At 47.6% G+C, this 23,118-nt stretch overlaps 1 protein-coding gene across 3 annotated transcripts in view; it reads left to right on the top strand.

Annotated features, from left to right (window-relative positions):
• Window positions 1-4,106: 4,106 nt before the first annotated feature.
• Window positions 4,107-23,118, top strand: part of map3k5 (mitogen-activated protein kinase kinase kinase 5) — a 36,209-nt gene continuing 17,197 nt past the window's right edge. For all 3 annotated transcript variants that reach the window (XR_014758442.1, XM_084699667.1, XM_084699668.1), the window contains exons 1-8: window positions 4,107-5,282; window positions 13,223-13,362; window positions 14,559-14,582; window positions 16,983-17,176; window positions 19,024-19,192; window positions 19,766-19,872; window positions 22,032-22,202; window positions 22,752-22,864. Coding sequence is in view for 2 of the 3 variants with exons in the window: in XM_084699667.1 (XP_084555793.1) it covers window positions 4,856-5,282; window positions 13,223-13,362; window positions 14,559-14,582; window positions 16,983-17,176; window positions 19,024-19,192; window positions 19,766-19,872; window positions 22,032-22,202; window positions 22,752-22,864 (1,345 nt within the window). In the remaining variant the exon portion in view is untranslated. The remainder of the gene's footprint in view (window positions 5,283-13,222; window positions 13,363-14,558; window positions 14,583-16,982; window positions 17,177-19,023; window positions 19,193-19,765; window positions 19,873-22,031; window positions 22,203-22,751; window positions 22,865-23,118) is intronic.

A 23,118-nucleotide genomic window follows, 5' to 3' on the forward strand; every position in this document is an offset into this window, starting at 1 on the left:
GTCCGTAGATTTAAAGGGTACAAAATCTATTCTAAATGACATGTGTTGAAGTAGACTACTTGATTTATCAAATGATTGTTTTACACACATGAGCTACAGGTCTTGAGTAACCTGCCATTCACACCTAGAACTGTTACAGTCCCAATGTTACAGTAATGGCCTACATGAAACCACAATAGATATTTTAAAATCAGTTTAATATCATCCACTGTCTATTAGGCCGATACACTGCAAGGCAATTTCATTTTCCGACTTTGTCATTTCTCTATGCTTTTTTTAATAAAAAAAGAAGAAAATATGCACTACTTAAATACAAGCAATGAGAAATGTTTCAAACAAATGAGCTAAATAGTAGCATTACAAGTACAGTATATGACAATAACAACAATAACATACAGAACAAATTTAATAAATAAACTAAAGATCAGGGGTACAGACCTTTTAAACAAAGACCACAAGGGACAAACAAACATTTATCAATTGAAGTGCTTTTTTGTTGGTAGAGTATTGGATTGTTTTAAAGTATTGATCAATTTCTTTTTGCAAGACAAGAAAACTGTTTTTTGTCACAAAATTTACATTTATGGATATGAAATTTGGCAAGTAATTAAAAAAAATTAATTACATAAAATTGATCTTTGTTACTTCCATCAAAGGAAAAGAAACCAAATAATACATCTTTCCACAAAAGTACAAAGTCTGTGTAAATATTTTCAATTATAAATTTAGAGATTGAATCATTTCTCTATGCAAGAAGCGCCATCTAGCAATCATTACGTCAGTGTCCGTAACAACGTCCCTGTTTGAATATTCGTCATAGGGTTATGTGACCGACTATCCGCGCGATGAACATGGAAAACTGCCTCGTGCTTCTAGTGTTTTCCACTCCAATCGTTCGGATATTGAATGGTATTGATTGCTTCCAGAACTTAGATTTATTTGGCCTTTGATAGGCCTACCCCTCTTGTGTTTTAATGCTTTAATAATCTACCATCCCACTCAGGAACGGACTGGTAGTAAAAATAGGCCCTGGACTTTGATCCAGACCAGCCTACCAGAACTGGTCCCGTATACGCCACCACAGCGAGCGCCCTGCTAATGCATGCAAATTCTGTGCCTGATGTGATGCTTTGGGACTTCCACGCTTAATGCGACCGCGCGTAGCGCGCGAGCGAATTATTTTGGCTGATTTGATTCGTTTTTTGAGCTTGATGTAAAACAGACAAACATAGCCTTTTGTCCAATTGGTTAAACATTGTCTAGTGAAGATAATTACGTTTACGTTTCTTAACCTGGTTTTCCATCTTTATATTGTCCCTATAGCTAACTTTCGATCTGTCAGTGTCATAAGCGGCACTAAGGGCTGCATATAAATTCATTTGAAATAGACCAACCTGCCTGGGGGAAAGGGGGGCCGGCAGAACGTGTTGCTCAATCTTCTTCCAACATTTTTATTATAAGTAAAAAATTATGGGTCGGCCCTCCCGGCGGCCCTCCGGCCGAAAAGTGCTTCGGCCCATCGGGAATTCTCCCGATTCTCCCGATGGCCAGTCCGCTACTGGTCCCACTACAATACTAGCTCAACAGCGCAAATACAGGGACAACAATATACGATTTAGTATTAGCCAACTGGTTGGTAGCTAGTATAGTATCCGGTTCATCCGGAAAACTGGATAGCAGGCATATGGATGTTTATCAATCCACGTTTTTTGTCATCTTTCATTGTCCAAGTACCAATCCAAAGAACACGTCACCAAGAACGCCAAAAATACTAGGAAGTGTTCTTGATCCGCCCCCTTTATCAAGGATGCATCGGACTTGGTCAGCAAGAACGGATCTGATTTCCCAAAAGTCATTGCAAAAACACACAATCGTTCTCAATATCCGTCCTCGCAGTCTTGCAAGACCGTTCTCGCAAGACGCTTGGCAAGAACGTTCTTCTCAAGAACGCAAGTACGTTCTTTGGATTGATAGTCTTTGTGTAGTTTAGCTAGCTATATCTCCCAGAAACTAATCGCGCGCAGGTTTGTGACGTTCTGACGTTAGTGGCGTTTTTCACTATGGCTAGCTAGTTAGCTACCGTTAACTTCACTATTCGCCGCTAACATTCTGTCTAAACCGTGCAACCAATCTAGCCTGGCTCTGCCCTCCTACGTACTTCCGCTCAATTTTGATTTTGCCTCTGTACTGCGTCTGGGATTGAGGTATGTAAGTCAGATGTCTCCGGTTAACTTTTTACCTGTCCAATCTGCGAACAGAGGGAGTGGCTGAGAACGATGATGTTGTGTGCTAGTTTGTGTTGTAGTTCCGTAATGGTGGCGGAGAAAGATGCGAGCGAAGCCATTTGGTCCGTTGTGGCAACGCTACAGAATATCCAGAAGTTAAAGCCGGAGCAAGAACAATCTTTGATCCCCGCGGGGTTTGATTTCCCAGAAGGAGTTGGCTGAGGCAAATGCTAGCGATTGGTTATGGCAGATCCAGAGTGGCTCTGGGCAGATCCAATAGTTTTAAACTTCAACAGAGTACCCGCCTACAAGGAAGTTAACGTTTGTCAATGGAGCAAGCCCAGACTCTTGCTGTTTATCAATCCGAAGAACGCAAGTACATTCTTTTGAAGAACGTTCTTGCAAGCGTCCTTGCGAGAATTGTCTTGCAATTGTAAGGACGGAGAATGAATTGAGATGGTTAGGGTTTTCCTGGACTCGCAGCATTATGATAACCCTGACTAACTACAAAAACTAGATAACAAAGCTAAAAAATGGTCCCTCTACCTGTAATTTTACGTTTTCTGTAGCCCTTGCTAACTTACAGTACCAAATGTTAACTAGGTTTTCGAAAAATCGGAGCAAATTTACAAATTTGGCGTTTCATGAATAAAATAAGAACATTTTCAGCGACTACACTGCCTATTTCTTGTCACATTTTAATTCAGATGCTGATTTACAAGTACCGTTTAGCTGAAATATGAAAAGTAAAAAACTACAGTTGTGAGGTTTGTCCGCCTCACTTGACATCTTGCAATGACTTCTGGGGAATCAGAAGCGTTCTCGCTGGTCAAGTCACCATCCGATGCATCCTCGATAAAAGGGAGAAGGGTCAAAAAAGGGGCGGATCAAGAACATTTCCGGGTATTTTTGGCATTCTTGGTGACTTGTGTTCTTTGGATTGGAACCGTACTTGGGCAATGAAAGATGACGTCAAACGAGTTCGCAAGAACATAAGAACGGAAAAAAACGTGGATTGATAAACAGCCTCTCTGTACAAATGAAATGTACGAAAGTCTGGTTAGGACCAGGCTACAACCAATCCCCCTATGAAGCCTAATTAGCAAAAGTATTTGTTGTGATTGCTGGACAGCTTGTTTAATTAGGCAGGGGTATTAATTTATGTTGCCAGTGTAAGGGAGATGGTCTAGAATATGATAATGCAAGACATTTCTGTGAATCTCTGTGACTGTATATTTTATTAAAGTAATTGCAAATCAGTGACACAATGTTTTGCATTTTAAAAGGCATTGAATACCTAATATTGAAATTTCAACAACATCGAATGTGTTGGCTTTGAATTCACCTTTTTAAAATTGAAAATATAAAATTGAAATTAATATTTAAAAAAACAGATTTTCTGAAATTCAGGTAGCTCAAATCCAGTAAAAATTAATATACCCCCTTAAAAAGTTTGAATAGAACAAAATTCAGTCTGCCAATTTTTTGGGGCCTAGAATTTGTTTGGCTAAATGTTTTTGTGCTAGAATTCTTTTGTATCGTTTTTTTCTGGATAAACTGTTTTAGGCAAAAAAAAATTGGATCTATTTTTTTCCCGCTATAATTTTTTTAACCTAATGTGTTTGTCTCAAATTTTTGGGGCAAAAGTTTTGGATTATCTATTTTTTTCCGCATATAATAATTTTGGCTATATTTTTTTCCGGATCGAATTGTTTTACCTATAATTCTTTTGGCTATATTTTTGGGGAATATAATTTTTTCGGCTTGGTGTGGTGTTGAATTACAAATTTAAGTATTCAATGCCTTTTAAAATTTGAAATATGATGTCACTGATTTGCTTCCATAGTTCTGCAATAAACAAAAAGCCACAAGAGGTCTCTCTTGTGTCACAAAACCAAGAACTACCGCAAGTGAGCAAGGGGTGTTAGGTGAACAAGCCATTTCGTGAGGAATAGGCGTTCACTGTTCTAAATATGGCTATGTCTCCGCCCTCTAAACAACGTTTACAGTACCTCCACCCAGCTTGCGTGACTCTGGGCAAGAAAGATAATAGTGAGAAACGGGGCAGGGTTTAGTGTCTAGAGGCACAACTCGCCTTCGGAAGAACATTTGCTCTTATTTACAGCCAGCTCTCTGAGTAAATGCTTGACGCCAGTGTGCCGATTCGGAGTCCAAACTGTTTATAGGAGGATTGTTACTGCTAGCGTACGACGGCGTTAACGGGTGGCGCTTACCTTCTTGCTCAACTTCGGAAACAAGGTGGATTCATGTACAGACGCGCAAGAACGTAGCGAGGTTGTGCAAACTGTGCCTCTGCAGGATCCTTATCTCAACTCAGACGAGTAAACAACCCGTGTCGTGACTTACCGTAATCGGTGGTTGTCCACCATAATGCCCATGCCATGAGTGACAGTTTATTGCAACGTTGCATTCAAACCCAGAAATGCTTTCACGGGAGATGCATCAGAATATCCAGACTGGCGTGTAGTGCACTTGTGAGACAAGTGCATGTTATTTTCTCGATGCCTGCTGGGAACCGTGCGTAATGCAGACTTTAGCAACGTATCGATACGTCGAGCATCTGAACATTCAGAAGTGCAAAGAGTTATTGTTGATCCAACACTGAAAACATGAGTCAAGACCTTGACGGAATATCCTTGTCAGTCCCCTGCTTTGGTCTGAGCACCGAATTTAGGGCTACTGCCCTGACTGGTTCCGCCTGCTGCTCGCGTGAGGACAGTGCCAGCTGTTCCACTGCCGTTCCCGCCGCCGGGACCTTTTGGCATGACTCCGTGGTGAGCGGAAACCTCAGTCCAAGTATCATGAACTGTCCCGTGGACGGCGGGGGCTTGCTGTCTATGGGAAAATGTAAGATGAGGGCTGTTACGATAGCCTATGTCGTCAACAGCGAGCTCAGTCAGCTGAACAGCGCCGAAAACATGGCCTTGCAGTGCCTTAAAGACGCCTGTGACACAGTTGGAAGTAAACTGGAAATAGTACAGTTTGGGAAGCTCGATTTTGGGGAGACGATGGTGCTTGACCAGTTTTACAACGCAGGTGAGAGTCGATGACAACACCCAGTGAGGTTTTCACCTTTAAGTACATTTGGTTTCAGTCATATTTTCTGCACACTGCTATCAATCATGACATACAGTGCATTGGATGTACAGTGAAATTAACCTCAACTCTTGATCTAACCAGATGAAGAAAACATGTTAACAGGTTAATGTTGGACAAATATGAACCCTAACGTCATGGCAGGAAGGTCACATGAACTGTCATGTTGACACTTTGTCTCGTGAACAGTGCAGGCAGTATTGCATGGCACACATTGCTGCTTGTTCTGGCATTTGGTAACTTCCCCTGCAGCCTGTGTTTGTTTCCACTACATACCTATCTACGTTAGCTGGGCCCCTAGAGCCTCAACAGGGGATGTCTAATACACTCCACAAAGGTGGGGATGGTTGTAATCCTTTCCCCCTGCACACACACATGCCCCCCCCCCCCCCCCCTTCCCCCAGCATTAATGTAAGTTCCTCTACGAGTGTGACTCAGTGTCATGGACAACTCTTAGTTTGGGCATGGAGTTGGTCTTTCCATTGGAATCTGAGAGGCCAAGATGTGAACTTGAACCTTTGGAGCACTTTTCCCCCTGACTCCTACGAAGCAGCTCATTCTGCCTCAGATCCCTGGGGAAATGATCCGCTGGGCAGTGGGCCTGGGAGAACCTACACTATGGAAAGTTGTCGTAGTTTTACAGGGATTGTTCTCCAATGGATTGCAGCTGTTTAAACTGATCACCATGGTGTTGTGCGTGATTTTCTGCTGCTCTTAGTTAACAATCAGGATCAAAGTGAGGGCTGGCTCTGTGCTCTGGTGTGCTGGTGAAATCCATCTACTGCTAGCACGCCTACCTGTGTTACGAGCGAAAGACTTTGTTGGTGCAGTTGTCATAACATAACTTTATTGTTTGTGTAAACAAAGCTAAATTATCTTGCTCTGTCTTCTCTCTCTCTCTCTCTCTCTCTCTCTCTCCCTCTCTCTCTCTCTCTCTCTCTCTCTCTCTCTCTCTCTCTCTCTCTCTCTCTCAAATAACATACTGAGGTTAAAATGAGTTAATAAACAGACAGTAACCTATAGATGAAACCAGTTCACATATAAGCAAAAGAAAAGGTTACCTGAAGTACAAGCACATGCATAACACTGAGGCACATAACATACATCAACACTTAACAAGACAAACGCACATACAGACAGACAGTACATCAATGCTTGCCAACCTGATTGGCAACAAGCCATTCCTTCAGGCTGTTTGAATGTTTTGGACGTGTCCTTTGTTAATGTAAGGTTCACAACATTCACATGAAAGGCTTTAAGCATTTCTGAGAACCTTTTTAAGTGTTTGTTGGAACACAGACCTACAGTCTTTGGTTTGATGGAGTTTGAGTACTTTTCAGTTCAATAGGGGTACTGGGTTTTAGTGATGGTTGAAATGGAAACTTTTTTCATTTCTCCGAACAGTAGTGTACTGTCACCCAGTCAGAGATGGTTCAGTCCACTGAGGTATGTAGACATTTATCAGCATGGTTGGTTATTGTTCTGCATTCCTGAACAATAGTGTTTTCCCAATAAGCCAGTGAGGAGTGTTAGTTTAGCTACAGTAGCCCTATTCTGAAGGGTTTATTCACAGGCAGTAAACAATGACTGTCAAGCATACCCAGTGTCTGGACTTTCTCGACCCATCAGACAGTCACTCCAGCCAAGTGCAGGTCATGTGACAGGTCATGTGACAGCAGATTTTGGCCTGCAGGCAGTGCGTATTTGATGTTGTGGAGGTCTTGTCGGAGTGGTGAATGCTGCTGTAACGTCCCTGGTCCAGGGTGTCCAGACAACGGCTCAGGTTCTTAATCGATGAGGTCAGGCGTCCCTCCTTACGCAACACTGGACCTCATGGAAGCAAGGCCGTGAAAAAGCCCTGAGGAGCTGTGTTAGAACACGACAGTCGGTTACGTTACACAAAAGAATACCGTGCGTCAAACCACCTTTGTTTTGACCGTGTTGGGATTCAGCACTAGATCCTGCGTACACTCCGAACCAGCCTGCTGCTGTAATCCCATTGGCTGTCTCCTAAATTGCTTATCCATCCTGGTGTTTGCTCTGTGGGCCGAGGGGGTGTGAGGCCAGCAGAGTGGAGATCACAGGCCACACTGTTCCTGGAGTAACTTCTGTTTTCATCAGAGAGGAGGAGGAAAATCCATATCACGTTCTTCAGCCAAATGGAGGCTGATAATAAGGCGGACGATCACAGCTCTCCTGCTGGTTGGCTGACTTGGGAGGGAGTTGAGGAGGCTGTAAGAAGATGAATGCTAAATGAAAGCAAAAGGCATCCTAAGATGGTCTATTGATCTAGTCAAAACAGAGCATCTGCAGATGAATGTCCACTTTCTGAGACTCACAATCTAAAGACACATCTAAATGCATGTGTTCACTCTCTAGTGTGTGGAGTTGGACTTGTCAACATCACAACACGCCTGTAAGGTGTCTCCCTTAAACATGTTGCTGCTATGATTTGTGAAGTGAGATTAAGTGAAAACATTGTTGATTGTATTTTTATGAATCCCACTTGTGACAAGCCAACCCTGCTCTGAACCAGGGGCCATGAGAGAGTGTGAGGCAAGTTTAGGCATCTGGCACTCTATTCCAAGGCAGTGTGTGTGCACGCCAGCCTGCATTTGTATTCTGTTCCTACAGCTTCCCCCCTGAACCAGGGCTCTTAGTTTGTCAACTCGGTGTGTGTGAGCAGGACCAGGGAGTCCGACTGCCTCAGTCAGTCTGCCTCCGTCGGAGTGCCTCAGTCAGACTGCCTCCCTCAGACTGCCTCTGTCAGACTGCCTCTGTCAGACTGCCTCAGTCAGACTGCCTCAGTCAGACTGCCTCTGTCAGACTGCCTCCCTCAGACTGCCTCTGTCAGACTGCCTCACTCAGACTGCCTCAGTCAGACTGCCTCAGTCAGACTGCCTCAGTCAGACTGCCTCTGTCAGACTGCCTCCCTCAGACTGCCTCTGTCAGACTGCCTCAGTCTCTAGTCCCACAGGCAGCTTGCTGTCATTTCCTGTGGAGCTTTGCTTTCTCTCAAGGCTTAGTTTGGTCACTTTCCTGTTATAAGCTCTCATTTCTAAAAATAAAGATGTGTTTCTTCTCTTGTGAGGCAGGGCCACCAGGCAACTGAATAACCATTGTGCTGTAGCTAGCCTCCCTTAACACGCAGGCTTGTGTTTCAGAACAATATGCAAGCCATGAATAGGGTATTAAAATATCAGATGTTGTTTGGTTTCACGGTCAAACAAACCACATTTGAAATCGAGTACAGGAACAGCAACACACAGTAGCCTGATTTGCAGTAGAGTTCCTGTTATTTGTCTTCCTCTGTCAATCCGTCATTTGACAGACAGACACCCTGTGTCTGTGCTCTGTGAGGTCTCCTTCCAGTCATCTGGCTGTCACCACAGACGCCTCATGGCATGTGAATAGGGATATTCAGCAGAATACTCCAGAGCCCTACAGGAAAACAAGTCCACACTTACTGGAAATTTGGCAGAGAAGATGGACATCTCTTGGAACATTGTGCGACCCCGCGTCGCCCTGGTGAACACGCTGTCCCCGATCGAAATCTTTGGGGAATAGTACAGTCTGGGAAACACTGTTGTTGATTTTCAGCCGAAAGGGAGAGAGAGAGACAGTCGTTGCACCTGTGGGGTTGGTGTGTCTCCAGTGCAGGCTGGGGTCTGGAGGAATCCATGACAGCAGGAACATTGCTAGTGACCTCACTTCCTGGTGAGAGGAAAGTGTGCTTCCCACCCAGTCAGAGATGTCGTCACTCTCTAGTGTGATGGATAGATCTGTCTGTCACTGATTACAGATGGCTGACACAAGAGGATTTTACTGTGTCAGTGACAAAATAACTGTCAGTCCTTAGAGTGGGAATAATGTCCCCCTAAAGGAATACAACTAAATGAAATGTGTTTGATTTATGTCACATTTATGACAGATCTGACAGACAGTATTATCTAACCTTGATTTTCATGTTTTTTTTGCATGGATACATACTGTGTACAGCATACAGCATACACTATATTCCTCTCCAATTGAGTCAGATGGCTGAGCGGTGAGGGAGTCAGGCTAGTAATCAGAAGATTGCCAGATCAATTCCCCGCCATGCCAAATGACGTTGTGTTGTTGGACAGGGCACTTTACTCTACTTGCCTCGGGGGGAATGTTCCGGGGACAGTGAGTACAGGAGAATGTCCCTGTACTTACTGTAAGTCGCTCTGGATAAGAGCGTCTGCTAAATGACTAAATGTAATGTAAATGTAATTATACATTTCAAGTATTTAAATGAGTAAATCACAGACCTTTTGGTTGTATTTTGAGACATACTGTATACTTGTGGTTAACACTTTTTGAGGAGGATAGTGAAAGACATCTGAAAGAATCTAAAAAATGAAAGACATAGGACATAGGCCTTAAAACAAAAAAAAATCTAGTGGGTGTAAACCCAGCGACGGTACGTCTGTTCACAGAAACAGAGTTTTACATGTTTGTGGTTAGCTGAGCTGATCCTTGATCCATGTTCCCTTGTGTCCTCCTGCTGTGCTTGTGCAGTCCAGATCCTCACCACTCAGCGTGAAGGAGAAGAGTAGAGGCTGACACGTTGAGTGGAACAGGTATTAAAACCATTACAGAAGCACACAAACCCTGATCCTGGTGCCTCCATGTGGCGCATGCGTCTTCCCAGCCTAACCCCCCCCCTGCCGTGGACAAACACACGACCAAGCAGGGAGTTTTACAGTTGAACTGTGAGAGAAGATTGGATTTCTGCTCGTGCTCCGAGGGGGCGGGCGTGAGTAGCCTGGTCCACGGTGGGGCTTCTGGCAGTGGCTGCTAATCTGGATTATAAAGTAATCACTATTCTTGCTTCTGTCTATTTTGCGTGTGATTTGAACTTCATTTTAGCTTAAATGAATGTGTGTGTGTGTGTCTGGAATGTGTGTGTGTGTGTGTCTGGAATGTGTGTGTGTGTGTGTGGATAGTTATCTGACAGTCTTGTGGGTGTAGCCCAGCGCAGCCCCTGGCCCCTGCATTAACAGATCCTGGCCCAGGGCTGGACGACCTTCAGGACCTGACCAGCTAGCAGGCACCGCACCCAGCCACCCCCACCCTACAATACACACACCTCAGCTACAGGGACCTGCATGAGTCAGTAAAGAAAACAGCTGGCAGTGAATGGACCTGTGGAGAAGGCAGGAGCTGCAAAAAGCACATCCTGAATAGATGGCCAGACAGTAGGTGTCTATCTAGCTCTTAATGGCACAAGTCTGTGCGTAATGTGTCTGGTTGCTGTGTGGAGGGGAGACGCAGGCGTTGGAAAGAGAGAGAGAGAGAAAGAGAGAGTGTTGCCAGTCACATGGTGCCCCTCAGTCCATCCACTCCCCTAGTTGGCCCCGCTTCTCTGTTTTCCATAGCACTCTTTCTTTTTGTGGTTAAGGTCATGCGCTCTGTGTGTCTGTCTGTGTGTATTAGGGGGTGGGCTGGGGGCATGGCTAATTAGTAGGGTAACAGATTTCCTCATGTGTCACCAAGACTGATACTGAGGTGTTCAAACCTGTGAGGATTCAGATGAGAGATGCCTCTGGCAGCTTGACAGCTATGAATGTGCTGTGACACATGTGTGACGTTGATCCTAGCCTGGCTATGCTGTGAAAGTATCCTTCCTGATATGATGTACCCTTAAGAAGGAGACAGTGTCCTGGTTTCCCCCCGCAGGCCCAGTTGCTGCAGCTGTGCAGCCACCACAGGCTCCGGTGTCTGACCTCAAAGAAGGCACTCAGGGAAAACCTAGCTCGTCTTGACTTGCTAGTACAACACTTTCTCTGTGTCGCACTACAAACGCTGCCACGTGTTGATGGAGTTGGTATATTTCCCCAGTCCTTCCATGTATACGCTCAGCCCTGCCCTACTGTAGGAGAGCAAATGTTTGCCCTGGCTCCATACCCACTTCTGACAAACAGGTGAAGTTTCCACACTGACCCCACCCGTCTCATCATAGCACATCAGCGAGTCGTCTGTAACTTAAACGACAGTACCGAATGTGTGCGCATGCACGGTCAACAGTCTGTCTGCTCGCTGTGGGGAACTCTGGGCTCTGCACCAGCACTTCTTCATGAACGAATCCCTCACATGTCATATTAATGGGGCCCCACCAGGGCCTTCACAGGCCTCATGGCCCAGCCCACCAGGGCCCTCACAGGCCTCACGGCCCAGCCCACCAGGGCCCTCACGGCCCAGCCCACCAGGGCCCTCACAGCCCTCACGGCCCAGCCCACCAGGGCCCTCACGGCCCAGCCCACCAGGGCCCTCACAGCCCTCACGGCCCAGCCCACCAGGGCCCTCACGGCCCAGCCCACCAGGACCCTCACAGGCCTCACGGCCCAGCCCACCAGGGCCCTCACGGCCCAGCCCACCAGGGCCCTCACAGCCCTCACGGCCCAGACCCACCAGGGCCCTGATGGCCCGGCCCTCTGTCTTACCTGCCAGGACACGCGCTGGTCACTTACCGTGCTGCGCTGCACAGCAGACACACACACACAGCACAGCAGACACACACACACACGCTGCACAGCAGACACACACACACACAGCACAGCAGACACACACACACTGCACAGCAGACACACACACACACTCTGCACAGCAGACACACACACAGCACAGCAGACACACACACACAGCAGACACACACACACACACACACACAGCACAGCAGACACACACACATGCTGCACAGCAGACACATCTCCTTTCTCCAGGCTAATAACAGTGTGCCGATTCCCGGGAGTGTGGGTGAGGGGGGGGGGGTGGGGAGTGGAGAGCCTTTCAGAGACAAACCCACTTCCTGGTGGCATTTAGACGGGGGCGCCAGAGTGGAGGGGCCGTCCCTCTCCTGGGGGATGGCCCCGCCCACGACAACAACGTCTCGAAATGTCTCCTGAACAGTCCTGTCTCACTGCGGCTCACTAGCGAATCAGAGTAGGTCGCCCTGTCTGCTATCAGCATTCTCTTGGGCGTCCAATGTCTGTGTCAATATTTGACTGTCCTTTAAGTAACAGCGATTGTTGAGTAGGGTATAGAAAACTGTAATGCGCTGTATTGAGAGAAGGGAGGGAGGGAGGGAGGGAGGGAGGGAGGGAGGGAGGGAGGGAGGGAGGGAGGGAGGGAGGGAGGGAGGGAGGGAGGGAGGGAGGGAGGGAGGGAGGGAGGGAGGGAGGGAGGGAGACTGATCAAAGGGTCTTTGTTAGGCTGCAGCTACAGTGTGTAGTGTGTATGTTGACATGGAGGGTGAAACTGAGAAGCCGTGGAAAACTCTGGGTGGAGTGCTGCTGTGTTATCTGTGCTCTGCTCTGTCATCACAGTCACCATGCTGCCGTTTGTCTGTGTTATCAGTGTCAGGCAGGAAAATGGGGCTGCACCCAGGAACTCCATCTCTTTAGTGCTATCTCCCAGTTTTTTCTTTAAAAAGACAAGAGTTTTAAAAACAACATCCCTGTTTCTAAACTGTGGCCCGGCACAGGACAGACTCATCTGGTTTTAAATAGTTAACATACTGCAATTATACAGCGTATTTTAGCGGCTCACCCAAAGCGCTTTACGTTTTCCTGTCATTCACCAAAACACACACACGCACACACACACGGGGCAGCTTGGTCTTGAGTGTCTCGCTCAAGGACACTTCGAAACACGGCCAGGATGAATCGGGAATCGAACCGCCAACCTCGCGATCACATCAGCGTCCGGACCTTTCCTACCCTCTGAGCCTCGGCCGCAGCGACACGGCCGCAGCGTCACTTCCTGGGCGCCCAGCAGGGGGCGACGGGGCCAGTCCGAGTGTGGTGAACGTGCTTGTTGACGTCTGCAGTAAGGCTTCTCCCTGTCCTCTCCAGACATCGCAGTGGTGGAGATGACGGACGCTTTCCGCCAGCCCTCCCTCTTCTACCACCTGGGTGTGAGGGAAAGCTTCAGCATGGCCAACAACATCATCCTCTACTGCGACACCAACTCTGACTCTCTACAGTCCCTGCAGGTACGGAGTGTGCATGAAGACACATAACAGTTGACACATTCACATTCAGTCATTTAGCAGACGCTCTTATCCAGAGCGACTTACAGTAAGTACAGGGACATTCTCCCCCAAGGCATGTAGGGTTAAGTGCCTTGCCCAAGGACACAACGTCATTTTTTCACAGCCGGGAATCGAACTGGCAACCTTGATTAGTAGCCCGATTCCTTAACTGCTCAGCCATCTGACTCCCCATACACACATCATATGAAAAACACACATTGATGCATGCACACACACACACAACACAGACATGGACAAATATGCAAACACACACATTTGCTTAACAGGCCCCTTTTTTTTTATCTGACGTATACCTAATTAATGGTGCAAAAGGTCAGCAACACAATTGTGGTTGCAGTTCCGTTGCGTTGACATTGTGAGACCTGTTGGGAATACGGTGAACGGATGCATTAGCACCCAGGAATCCTGCTCTAAAAGTGTGTGATTCATATGCTGGAGGATAAAAATAACATCACTACAAGTGGCTGTCTTTCATAATGCAGTCCGCTTCATTCCTGAATGCTAGTATCCGTTTGGAAATGAGAACTGAAATGAGAGCGAGATCTGTTGACAACAGTTTGACTCATTTTGAGATTTGCCGGCAGCCTAGTTGTAGTTCGTGCGTCTGGCCTTTAACCTTTCAACTCTAAACCCCAAGTCAATTATTCAGTAAACCACTTCAACTGTTACTGTATGCACAGTGAGCAACCTGCAGCAGGACTGGAAATCCCCAGTCAATGAGCACATCACCTGCAGGCGCTCAGGAGACAGGGCGACTACACTAACAGGATCCTCTCGCCCTCCAAGCCAAGCCCACCTGATTGTATGCAATCACTTCTGCTGAAGGCTGTCAGGATCTGAAAGCAAACGACGGTCTCTTATTTACATCCTCTTGAGATCACACTGTGATAACCTTTTATAGAGCTGTTAAAGTAGCTCTTAAAATAGCACAGCACTGCCGCTGATATAAAAGACACTATTGTGTACATCAGCACCCTTTCTTTTCTTTTTTTTAAGATCAACCCTTAGAAAATACATGACAAGGTTGTTTGAAATCCACCATATTGATTTCTCCACAACTTTGGTATTTCCCTATTTCTCTTAATGTAGAAAAGTTGTATTTATGTATCTCTAAAAACGACTTATTTCTTTTGCAGGAGATTATCTGCCAGAAGAACACTGTAAGTAACAGTCACAACCTCACACATTTCTGCACTTGTTAATCACACTGCTTTCATCCTTTTACGCATTTTACGTGTGAAAGTATTTACAGGAAACTGCTCTATTCTTACCCTCGAGACGGTGTTCTGTCTGCCACTGTGCAGTCACCCTAATTACACAAACCTCCTCGTTCTTACACCATGAGGCATGGGTTTGAGCCTCTGAAAATGCTTTATTGAGATGAGACGGCAGCCATATTACTCTAAAGAAACCGGGAGGAAGTGCTATGGAACGCAGCGAAGCTGTGAGAAAAATAAGTTGCCGTGTATTTTCACCTCCTGTTTTTTTTCCCTCTGCCTCCCTCAGTGCCAACACACCAGATGTTTCTCATCGCTGTGTGTGTGAGGTGATAGCCAGCCAGGGTTCATGACATTTGTCCGTCTATGAAGCAACTACTGACGATTAGCTACTATACACACACACACACACACACACACAAGGACAACTTGTGCCTTGTTTTACCTTGGGGAGTGAATCTAATCGTTGTAGTGGTTATCATGTGGGGTGTATGGATTGGCTGTGGGGCAGGGAGAGGTCACAGCTGCTGAGGTGAGGGGAAGCAGGCAAGCGAGGCAGGCAGGTGAGGCAGGCAGGCGAGGCAGGCAGGCGAGGCAGGGGCGGTGCACGGTCCAGTCCAGAGGGAGGGTTTCAGACCAGGAGAACAGATGGGAGCAGGGTTACCCTTCCCAGGCTTAGCTGCTCTAAGTGGCTTTGCAGAGTGGAATAAGGTGGCTTTGTGCTGCAGGATGCAGCCTGATCTCAGAGGGCCGGCTGGGCCTCGTGAGAAGGGCTGATTACAGCTCACAGCCAGAGTGTACTCAGTGACACTCCCCCTCACTCCTTACATGTCCCTTACTCAGTCTCTCTCTCTCTCTCTCTCTCTCTGTATCTCTCTGTTTCTCTCTCTGTTGTCTCTGTCTCCACCCTTCACTGCACTGTTCTCCACGGCAACAGCACACAGCCCACTGACCCATCCCATCCACCACAGACACCCTGCTGTCTGAACTGGTAGCCCTCTGGGCTTGAGTGACAAATATGGCACAGAACTACTAAGGACAACTTCCTCAATGGTTTTCAGACCACGTGAGTGGTCATAAAGTTATATAGCTGATGATTTACAACCCCAGTGCTGCTCTGTTGGTGCCTTTGCAGTTGAACGGGCTAATCCCACTCTCCCAGGGACATTAAACTCATTAATCACTGTAACAGCAGACAGAAAAACAAACGTTGCTTTCTCTTTCTGTCTCTCTCTTCCTCTCTCTCTCTCTCCCTGCTGTCCTTCAAAGGGCGTTGTTCTAGCCTGCGTGCAAGTATCTCACAATTGCCTAATAGGGCTGCTGAGGCATCCTGATTACTGGAGTCTCAATGGCACCTAGCCACTAAAATATGTATAAGGCTGTGATGCACCATCATGGGAGCCACAGAGGCATGAATCAGACAGGAGATCTCATGCAGAACAGAACTTAGGAAACGGTCTCCACCTCTCCAGCATGCCGTGTTACAAAGTCACGATGACTGGAGGTGAAATATCGTCGCACAGGAGGAAGCTGTTGTTTGTATGAGGAATGTTTCAATGGCTCCATCACTTCCTCCTTCTTGTTGGTTTGTGTGTCTGGGTCGCTGCGCGTGTTGCAGGCAGGGGGGTGTTCTTCAAGAGCTGAGGGGAAACAGCCAAATGAAAATAGCAACAGTTTAAACAGTCAGGATGCAGCTGTTATCCTTTAAACCCTGTGATTATGCACATGCTAGTTCTCAAATACCGAATCAGTTGGTTTAGACGAGAGAAGAAGCTGCCGTGTAGCTGTGCCAGCAGCTAAACAGACACAACGACCTCGTCTCTCCACCTCTTTGCAAATACCACATGATGCAAATCAGACAGGAAGGGAGGGGACCCGCAGCGTTTGAACTGATTGCCGTCGGCGGCGTGAACCTGGCGGATCTCCTCAGCCCTGGAGGGGGAGAAGACTGAGCAGGAGCCGTCACGGCCGTGGGTGCTGATCCACAATCTACCGTGTGACCCTGTGCCAGAGCCGCCGTGGTGCTACAATAACACCATTGTGTCTGCTGGTTCAACCATCCTGATGTCACCACCTGTAACTGGATAACAACAGGAAGCACACAGTGTGACTCAGTGTTTCTCACCGCACAGTTCAGTGGATTGGCGTGACATCCTGATAAACACAACAAAACATGATGCATGCAGGGGAAAACTCCACTCCACCCCCCCCACCCCCCACCCCCACCCCCCACCCCCCCCCAATAAAACAGCCTTTACCTCTCATTGAAACATGCATACACACATCCCATCTCCAGCTCAGAAGTGACCCCCCCTGCCCTGCTGTTGTCCTGTGTTCCTCCAGACATGCTCAGCCAACTACAGCTTCATCCCATACATGGTGACGCCCCACAACAAGGTGTACTGCTGCGAGAGCAGCCTGCTGAAGGGCCTGACGGAGCTGATGCAGCCCAGCTTCGAGGTGCTGCTGGGGCCCATCTGCATGCCCCTGCTCGACCGCTTCCTCCAGCTGCTCAAGGTGCCCACCGGGAACTCCTGGTGAGTCTGCAGGGTCGGAAGGTGCCGGTGGTGGTGATGGTGATGATGATGATGGTGATGGTGATGATGATGATGGTGATGAGATGATGATGATGGTGGTGGTGATGGTGATGATGATGATGGTGATGGTGATGATGATGTTGATGATGGTGATGAGATGATGATGATGGTGGTGGTGATGGTGATGATGATGATGGTGATGGTGATGATGATGTTGATGATGGTGATGAGATGATGATGATGGTGGTGGTGATGGTGATGATGATGACGATGACGATAATGATGATGGTGGTGATGATGACGACAACAATGATGATGGTGGTGATGACGACGACAATAACGATGATGGTGGTGATGACGACGACAATAATGATGATGGTGGTGATGATGACGACAATAATGATGATGGTGGTGGTGGTGATGATTATAATGATGACGGTGATGATGGTGGTGATGATGATGATGGTGATGATGATGACGATAATGATGATGATGATGACAACGACGATAACGATGATGGTCGTGGTTGTGATAATGATAATGATGATTTTATTTGTGAAGCGTCTTTCTTGCACTCGAGGAGACGGGTGTAATTGGCAGTTCAGGGAGATGAGCTTTGAAACTGATGAGGTGCCTTCAAACTGATTTTTAACTTGTTAGGCTGTGGCTTCCGCACTGGGGGGGTGTAAGAAAAACTGAAAGTAAACGTGTTTAATGCCGAACACCTTTGAGAAAGTGAGCGTATGGAGTGCTTGTGCGTTGGAGCGTTCTGTATCTGTTCAGATGTACTCATTCACTCGCTGTTCCATCACGACGACCACAGAGCACTCCTCCTCAGAACCCGGATCTTAAAGAGCCTTGCATCCACTTCCTCAGTGAAAAACACACACATCTATTTGATGGGCGCCGCTGTGGAAATGCCTGTGAAAGACGAGAGTGGAGCAGGTGTCTCGTCTGAGCGCTGAGTCGTGCATCCTGACACTGGCCTGATCCACAGGTGACGGGTGTTTGTCACCGGCAGCCTGAGTTCATCAACACCCACAGAGAGCTGTGGTGCAGCTGGTTCTCTGCCATGTTGATCTACCACACGATGCTCCTTCAGGATGGGGATTGAACGAGCACAATGGGTGAAAGAGGGAAGCACAGAGCAATAATTACGTAAGAATTTGTGGCTTGTTATTCAGAATGTGAAACGTTGCAGTAGGCATTGCCGGTTACATTTGCTTCACTTGTTCTACACGTGTAGGCCCGACCTGGCTGTCTACCTAATGGTTTAATTACTTTATTTGATGTGTCCTCATAGAACTTCATGACAAATCACTGTTCCAAACAGTCATTTCTTAGCTTTTAGCTGAATGTTTTAACTTGTTTTCCAAGAACAGTGACTCATGCTGTTGAAGCCAGGGGAATTTGCACTCTGGATGAATGCTGCTTGCTGGAGCTATGCCACCCCACAGCGCATTGAGAAACGCACTGGGGCGGTGGCCAGCAAACAGGATGAAATCGGTTGATGTCACATGCTCCTCTAACTGTTCATCTGGAGACGACTACTTTACAGTAGGGGCAGGATTCTGATGTTTTTAAGATGCTACGGTATCCTCTGCTCACGATCATGAGTGTCATGTGACGTAGTTCATGAGTGTCATGTGACGTAGTTCATGAGTGTCATGTGACGTAGTTCATGAGTGTCATGTGACGTCGCTCTTTGTGCCTACAGGAAGTTCAGACCTGTTGCCCTACGTGTATTTTCACCTGAAACTGAAGCCGTAGAAACCAGTTGGTTCCAGAAGCGGGCCCCTTCAAATGAGGATATAACTCGTAAATCACTTGTGTTTCCCCCCCCATAGCCAGTACTTCCGCGAGACCATCCTCAGTGAGATCCGCAAGGCGCGGGAGCTGTTCACGGGCACGGAGCTTGCCACTGAGCTGGGCCGCATCCAGCAGCGCCTGGACAACGTGGAGTGCCTCTCAGCGGACATCGTCATCAATCTGCTCCTGTCCTACCGGGACATCCAGGTACTGTGGTGTGGGCCCTTCTGTGACCTCCCAGTCTGCGCAGGGGGGTGTGTGCAGGGGTGGTGTGCAGGGGGGGGGGGGTGAAGGGGGGTGTGTGCAGGGGGGGGTGTGCAGGGGTGGGTGTGCAGGGTGAATGTTTCAGGGCCTCTCTGCGTTGGAGGTGTCCTGTGTTCTGAGGATCTACTGGAGAGCTGCCGGAGAGGTCTCTGGTGTGTCCTGTCTCCTGTCTCCAGGCTAGCACAGCAGGCTAGCACAGCAGGCTAGCACAGCAGGGAGCACAGCAGGCAGCACGGTGGCCTTCACTGCACTGTGCTGCCAGCCCCCCTCCTGTTGTGTAATCGTCCCCTCGCTATAGGCAGCCCTCCACAGCATGCATAAAACATGACATCAACAAAGGTGGAGAGACAGAATTATTCAACATGTTTTCGATACAGTAAAGATGTACTGAACCAAGCAAATTACGCACAACAGGACTATCCATTATTTAAGTCATCTGGTATTAGGCATATTACTCTTTTTTGTCAGACTAGGTTGATGTGAAAATGTGTTTCTCTGTGTTTTTGTGTAACCCAGGACTACGAGTCCATCGTGAAACTGGTGGAGACTCTGGAGAAGCTGCCCACTTTTGACCCCATGGAACATCCTCATGTGAAGTTCCATTATGCCTTTGCACTAAATAGGTGAGACTTCCTCTTACCTGCTTTGCCTGGGCGCACACACACACACACATGTACAGACACATGCTTAGACTGATACACAAACACGTCAACACACACACACCTGCAAATACACACACACACATACACACACACAGTCAGACACACCCCCCACAGACATCATGTGGAGGACATGTGTTTCAGGAAGTACACACGTGTGTAGAGCATGCAGGGGTTTAACTGCCTGTTTTCCACCATGCTGCTTCTCTTGTAAACCTCCAGTTGTTCTCCCAGTTCCACTGTTCTCCCAGTTCCACTGTTCTCCCAGTTCCACTGGCTCCAACACGAGGAGCTCCCTGTGCTCCTGTATTAAGCTGCAACCCAAATAACCCTCCTCCTGCATTCTTCCATAATTCTTTATCGCCATGTGAATTAGCCTGAATCAAAAGCAGCGCGTGTCTTGGATTACTAAAGTCCCTCGAGTCGTTTCACCAGGGCTTGACATGGATGAGGTCTGTGACTCAGCATTGTCAAGCTGACATTGCAGAAAGGGCTTCCATTATGAAGCAATGATGAAGCCTGAAGAATGTGAATGAAACATCCTCATTGAAACAAGCCTTACCAGCCAGACTATGTTGAGTAATTGGATCAAGCTTCTGAAGGGAACCGGTAGCAGCCGGATGGGAACACTGACAGGCTGGACTGCTGCACACGCTCCTCAGCTCGCATGAGTGGAGAGGGCTGAGTCACAGCTCCCGGCCCCCTGGCCCCCGGCCCCCTGGCCCCCGGCCTCCCCAGCCCCCAGACACCACTCTGCATTCTGGTGTGAAGACAGAAAGAGCTGGATGTACGAAAAAGAGAGGGAGATCGATAGAGAGACAAAGAATAGAAGAGAGAGGGAGAGATCGAGAGAGACAAAGAATAGAAGAGAGAGGGAGAGATCGAGAGAGACAAAGAATAGAAGAGAGAGGGAGAGATCGAGAGAGACAAAGAATAGAAGAGAGAGGGAGAGATCGAGAGAGAGAAAGATTAGAAGAGAGAGAGGGACACAAACTTAGTTCCCCAATCACCTCTGGTTTGGCACCAGAAGTTGCTAGTCTACATGTTTCGTTGAACACAAGTCTCAAGTTGCTTTGTTGAGGACTCATAACATCAATGCTTTGTCGGATGGTAGTTTCCAGCCAGCAGGCTATGGTGCTGCACAGCTGGACTCGAAACCAGAGGCTGCTCTCTCAGAGCAGAAGAAGAGACTAGCTAAATCAGAGGGTGCTCTCTCAGAGCAGAAGAAGAGACTAGCTAAACCAGAGGCTGCTCTCTCAGAGCAGAAGAAGAGACTGGCTAAACCAGAGGCTGCTCTCTCAGAGCAGAAGAAGAGACTTGCTAAATCAGAGGCTGCTCTCTCAGAGCAGAAGAAGAGACTAGCTAAATCAGAGGCTGCTCTCTCAGAGCAGAAGAAGAGACTTGCTAAATCAGAGGCTGCTCTCTCAGAGCAGAAGAAGAGATTAGCTAAATCAGAGGCTGCTCTCTCAGAGCAGAAGAAGAGACTAGCTAAACCAGAGCGATACTCATGCAAAGGATAAGGTTGTTGGTTCGATTCCTGGTCGTGCCAAATGAAGTTGCGTCCTTGGGCAAGGCACTTCACCCTACTTGCCTCGGGTAGAATGTCCCTGTACTTACTGTAAGTTGCTCTGAACGTCTGCTAAATGACTACATGTAAATGTAATAAGAGTTCATGATCTGATTTGGCACGTTCAACTGACTAAGCAATAGCATCTCTAGGAATGCCCGCTAATGGGTAAAGTGGTTTTTTTTCTACCGCCTTCGTCTCTTGCCAAATTATTTTTCTGGCCGATGTTCTCTGGAGTTACCAGGGCGTTTTGCCAGCTAGCTGAGCTCTGTATGGCTCCACTGCCAAAAATCATGGCTGAAGCATTCCCCCTACACACACACACACACACACACACACACTCAAACTGGTCTTATTGAAGCTCTTTCGCATCCATGCGTTGGAGAGAGATACCATCAGATTGAATCACAGTCTCTCTCTCACACACAGAGGAGTCAAAACATTTGCCCTTTTCACCGGAACTCCTTTCAAGAAGGCAAGAAAAGGCACTCTGTGAAATATACTGTTAAAAGACTTGTGTGTGTGTGCGTGTGTGTGTGTGTGTGTGTGCGTGCAGGAGAAACCTCCCAGGTGACAGACAGAAGGCTCTGGACATCATGCTGCCCCTGGTGGAGGCGGACGAGCAGGTGGCCTCCGACATCTACTGCCTGGTGGGACGCATCTACAAGGACACCTTCCTGGAGTCGCACTTTGTCGACACGGCCAGCAGGGACAGCGGCACACTGTGGTGAGGAAGAGAGGGAGTGGGGTGAATCCACCTCGCACGCCCCTACTCGCACGCCCCTCAGCTTTCAGACGCCCCCTCTCTCTCTCCTGTCGGCTGCTAGCCTCATCCTAGCACCCAAGCTGGGCTTTCAAATGGCAGCTGATTTTAGAGCAGCACGCCAGTAATGATATGAGCTTAATTGCTAGTCCTCTTGAAATGGGAATCTGTCTCGTATTCTTGGTGATTAAATGTGCCGTCTGGTGAGTAGATGTCCCATCAGGCTTCCTCTCAGTTCCAGATGTCATCTTTGGACAGGCTGCTGATATTACTCACACAGCACAACCCGGCCCAGCAGACTGCTCATTAAGTAAATGAGTTTTCTTTGCTGGTTGCACTGAGTGATTCTGTGTTTCCGGCTCAGTCCTCCTGTAGTTGTTGGGATGCTAAGTGAAGTCTGTGGACGAGGTCGACAGGGATGTGGAGTTGTGGTGAACAGCAGCAGAGAGGAGCGGCGAGCAGAGCGCTCATGAGGCCCACGGTGGCAATGACACCTGTTCTCTTCCTTGTCAGGTTTAAGAAGGGCTTTGAGTCAGAGCCAACGCTGCATTCTGGGATCAACTACGCCGTCCTCCTCCTGGCTGCCGGACACCAGTTTGACGCTTCCTTTGAGCTCCGGAAAGTCGGTGTGTATTCATGTTTTTTATATATATAGAAAGAGAGAGAGAGAGAGTCTAAAGTGCAACGCATTCAGCTCAAAGTGACTGTCAGTGTTTCTCCTTGAGCTGAATGTGTTACACTTCAGACTTGCTCTGTATCATCAGCACAGCAGAGGAACTCTTATGTGAGTGACCTCCATTGTCCTTGTCTATCAGTAACCCTCATTGGAACATGGCATCAGTTTCTGCTGGCTGAGGAGGTGGGGGGATAAATACTCTTA

Source organism: Hypomesus nipponensis, chromosome 6 (assembly GCF_054491055.1).
Source record: "Hypomesus nipponensis isolate SF chromosome 6, ASM5449105v1, whole genome shotgun sequence".
Taxonomy (NCBI): Eukaryota; Metazoa; Chordata; class Actinopteri; order Osmeriformes; family Osmeridae; genus Hypomesus; species Hypomesus nipponensis.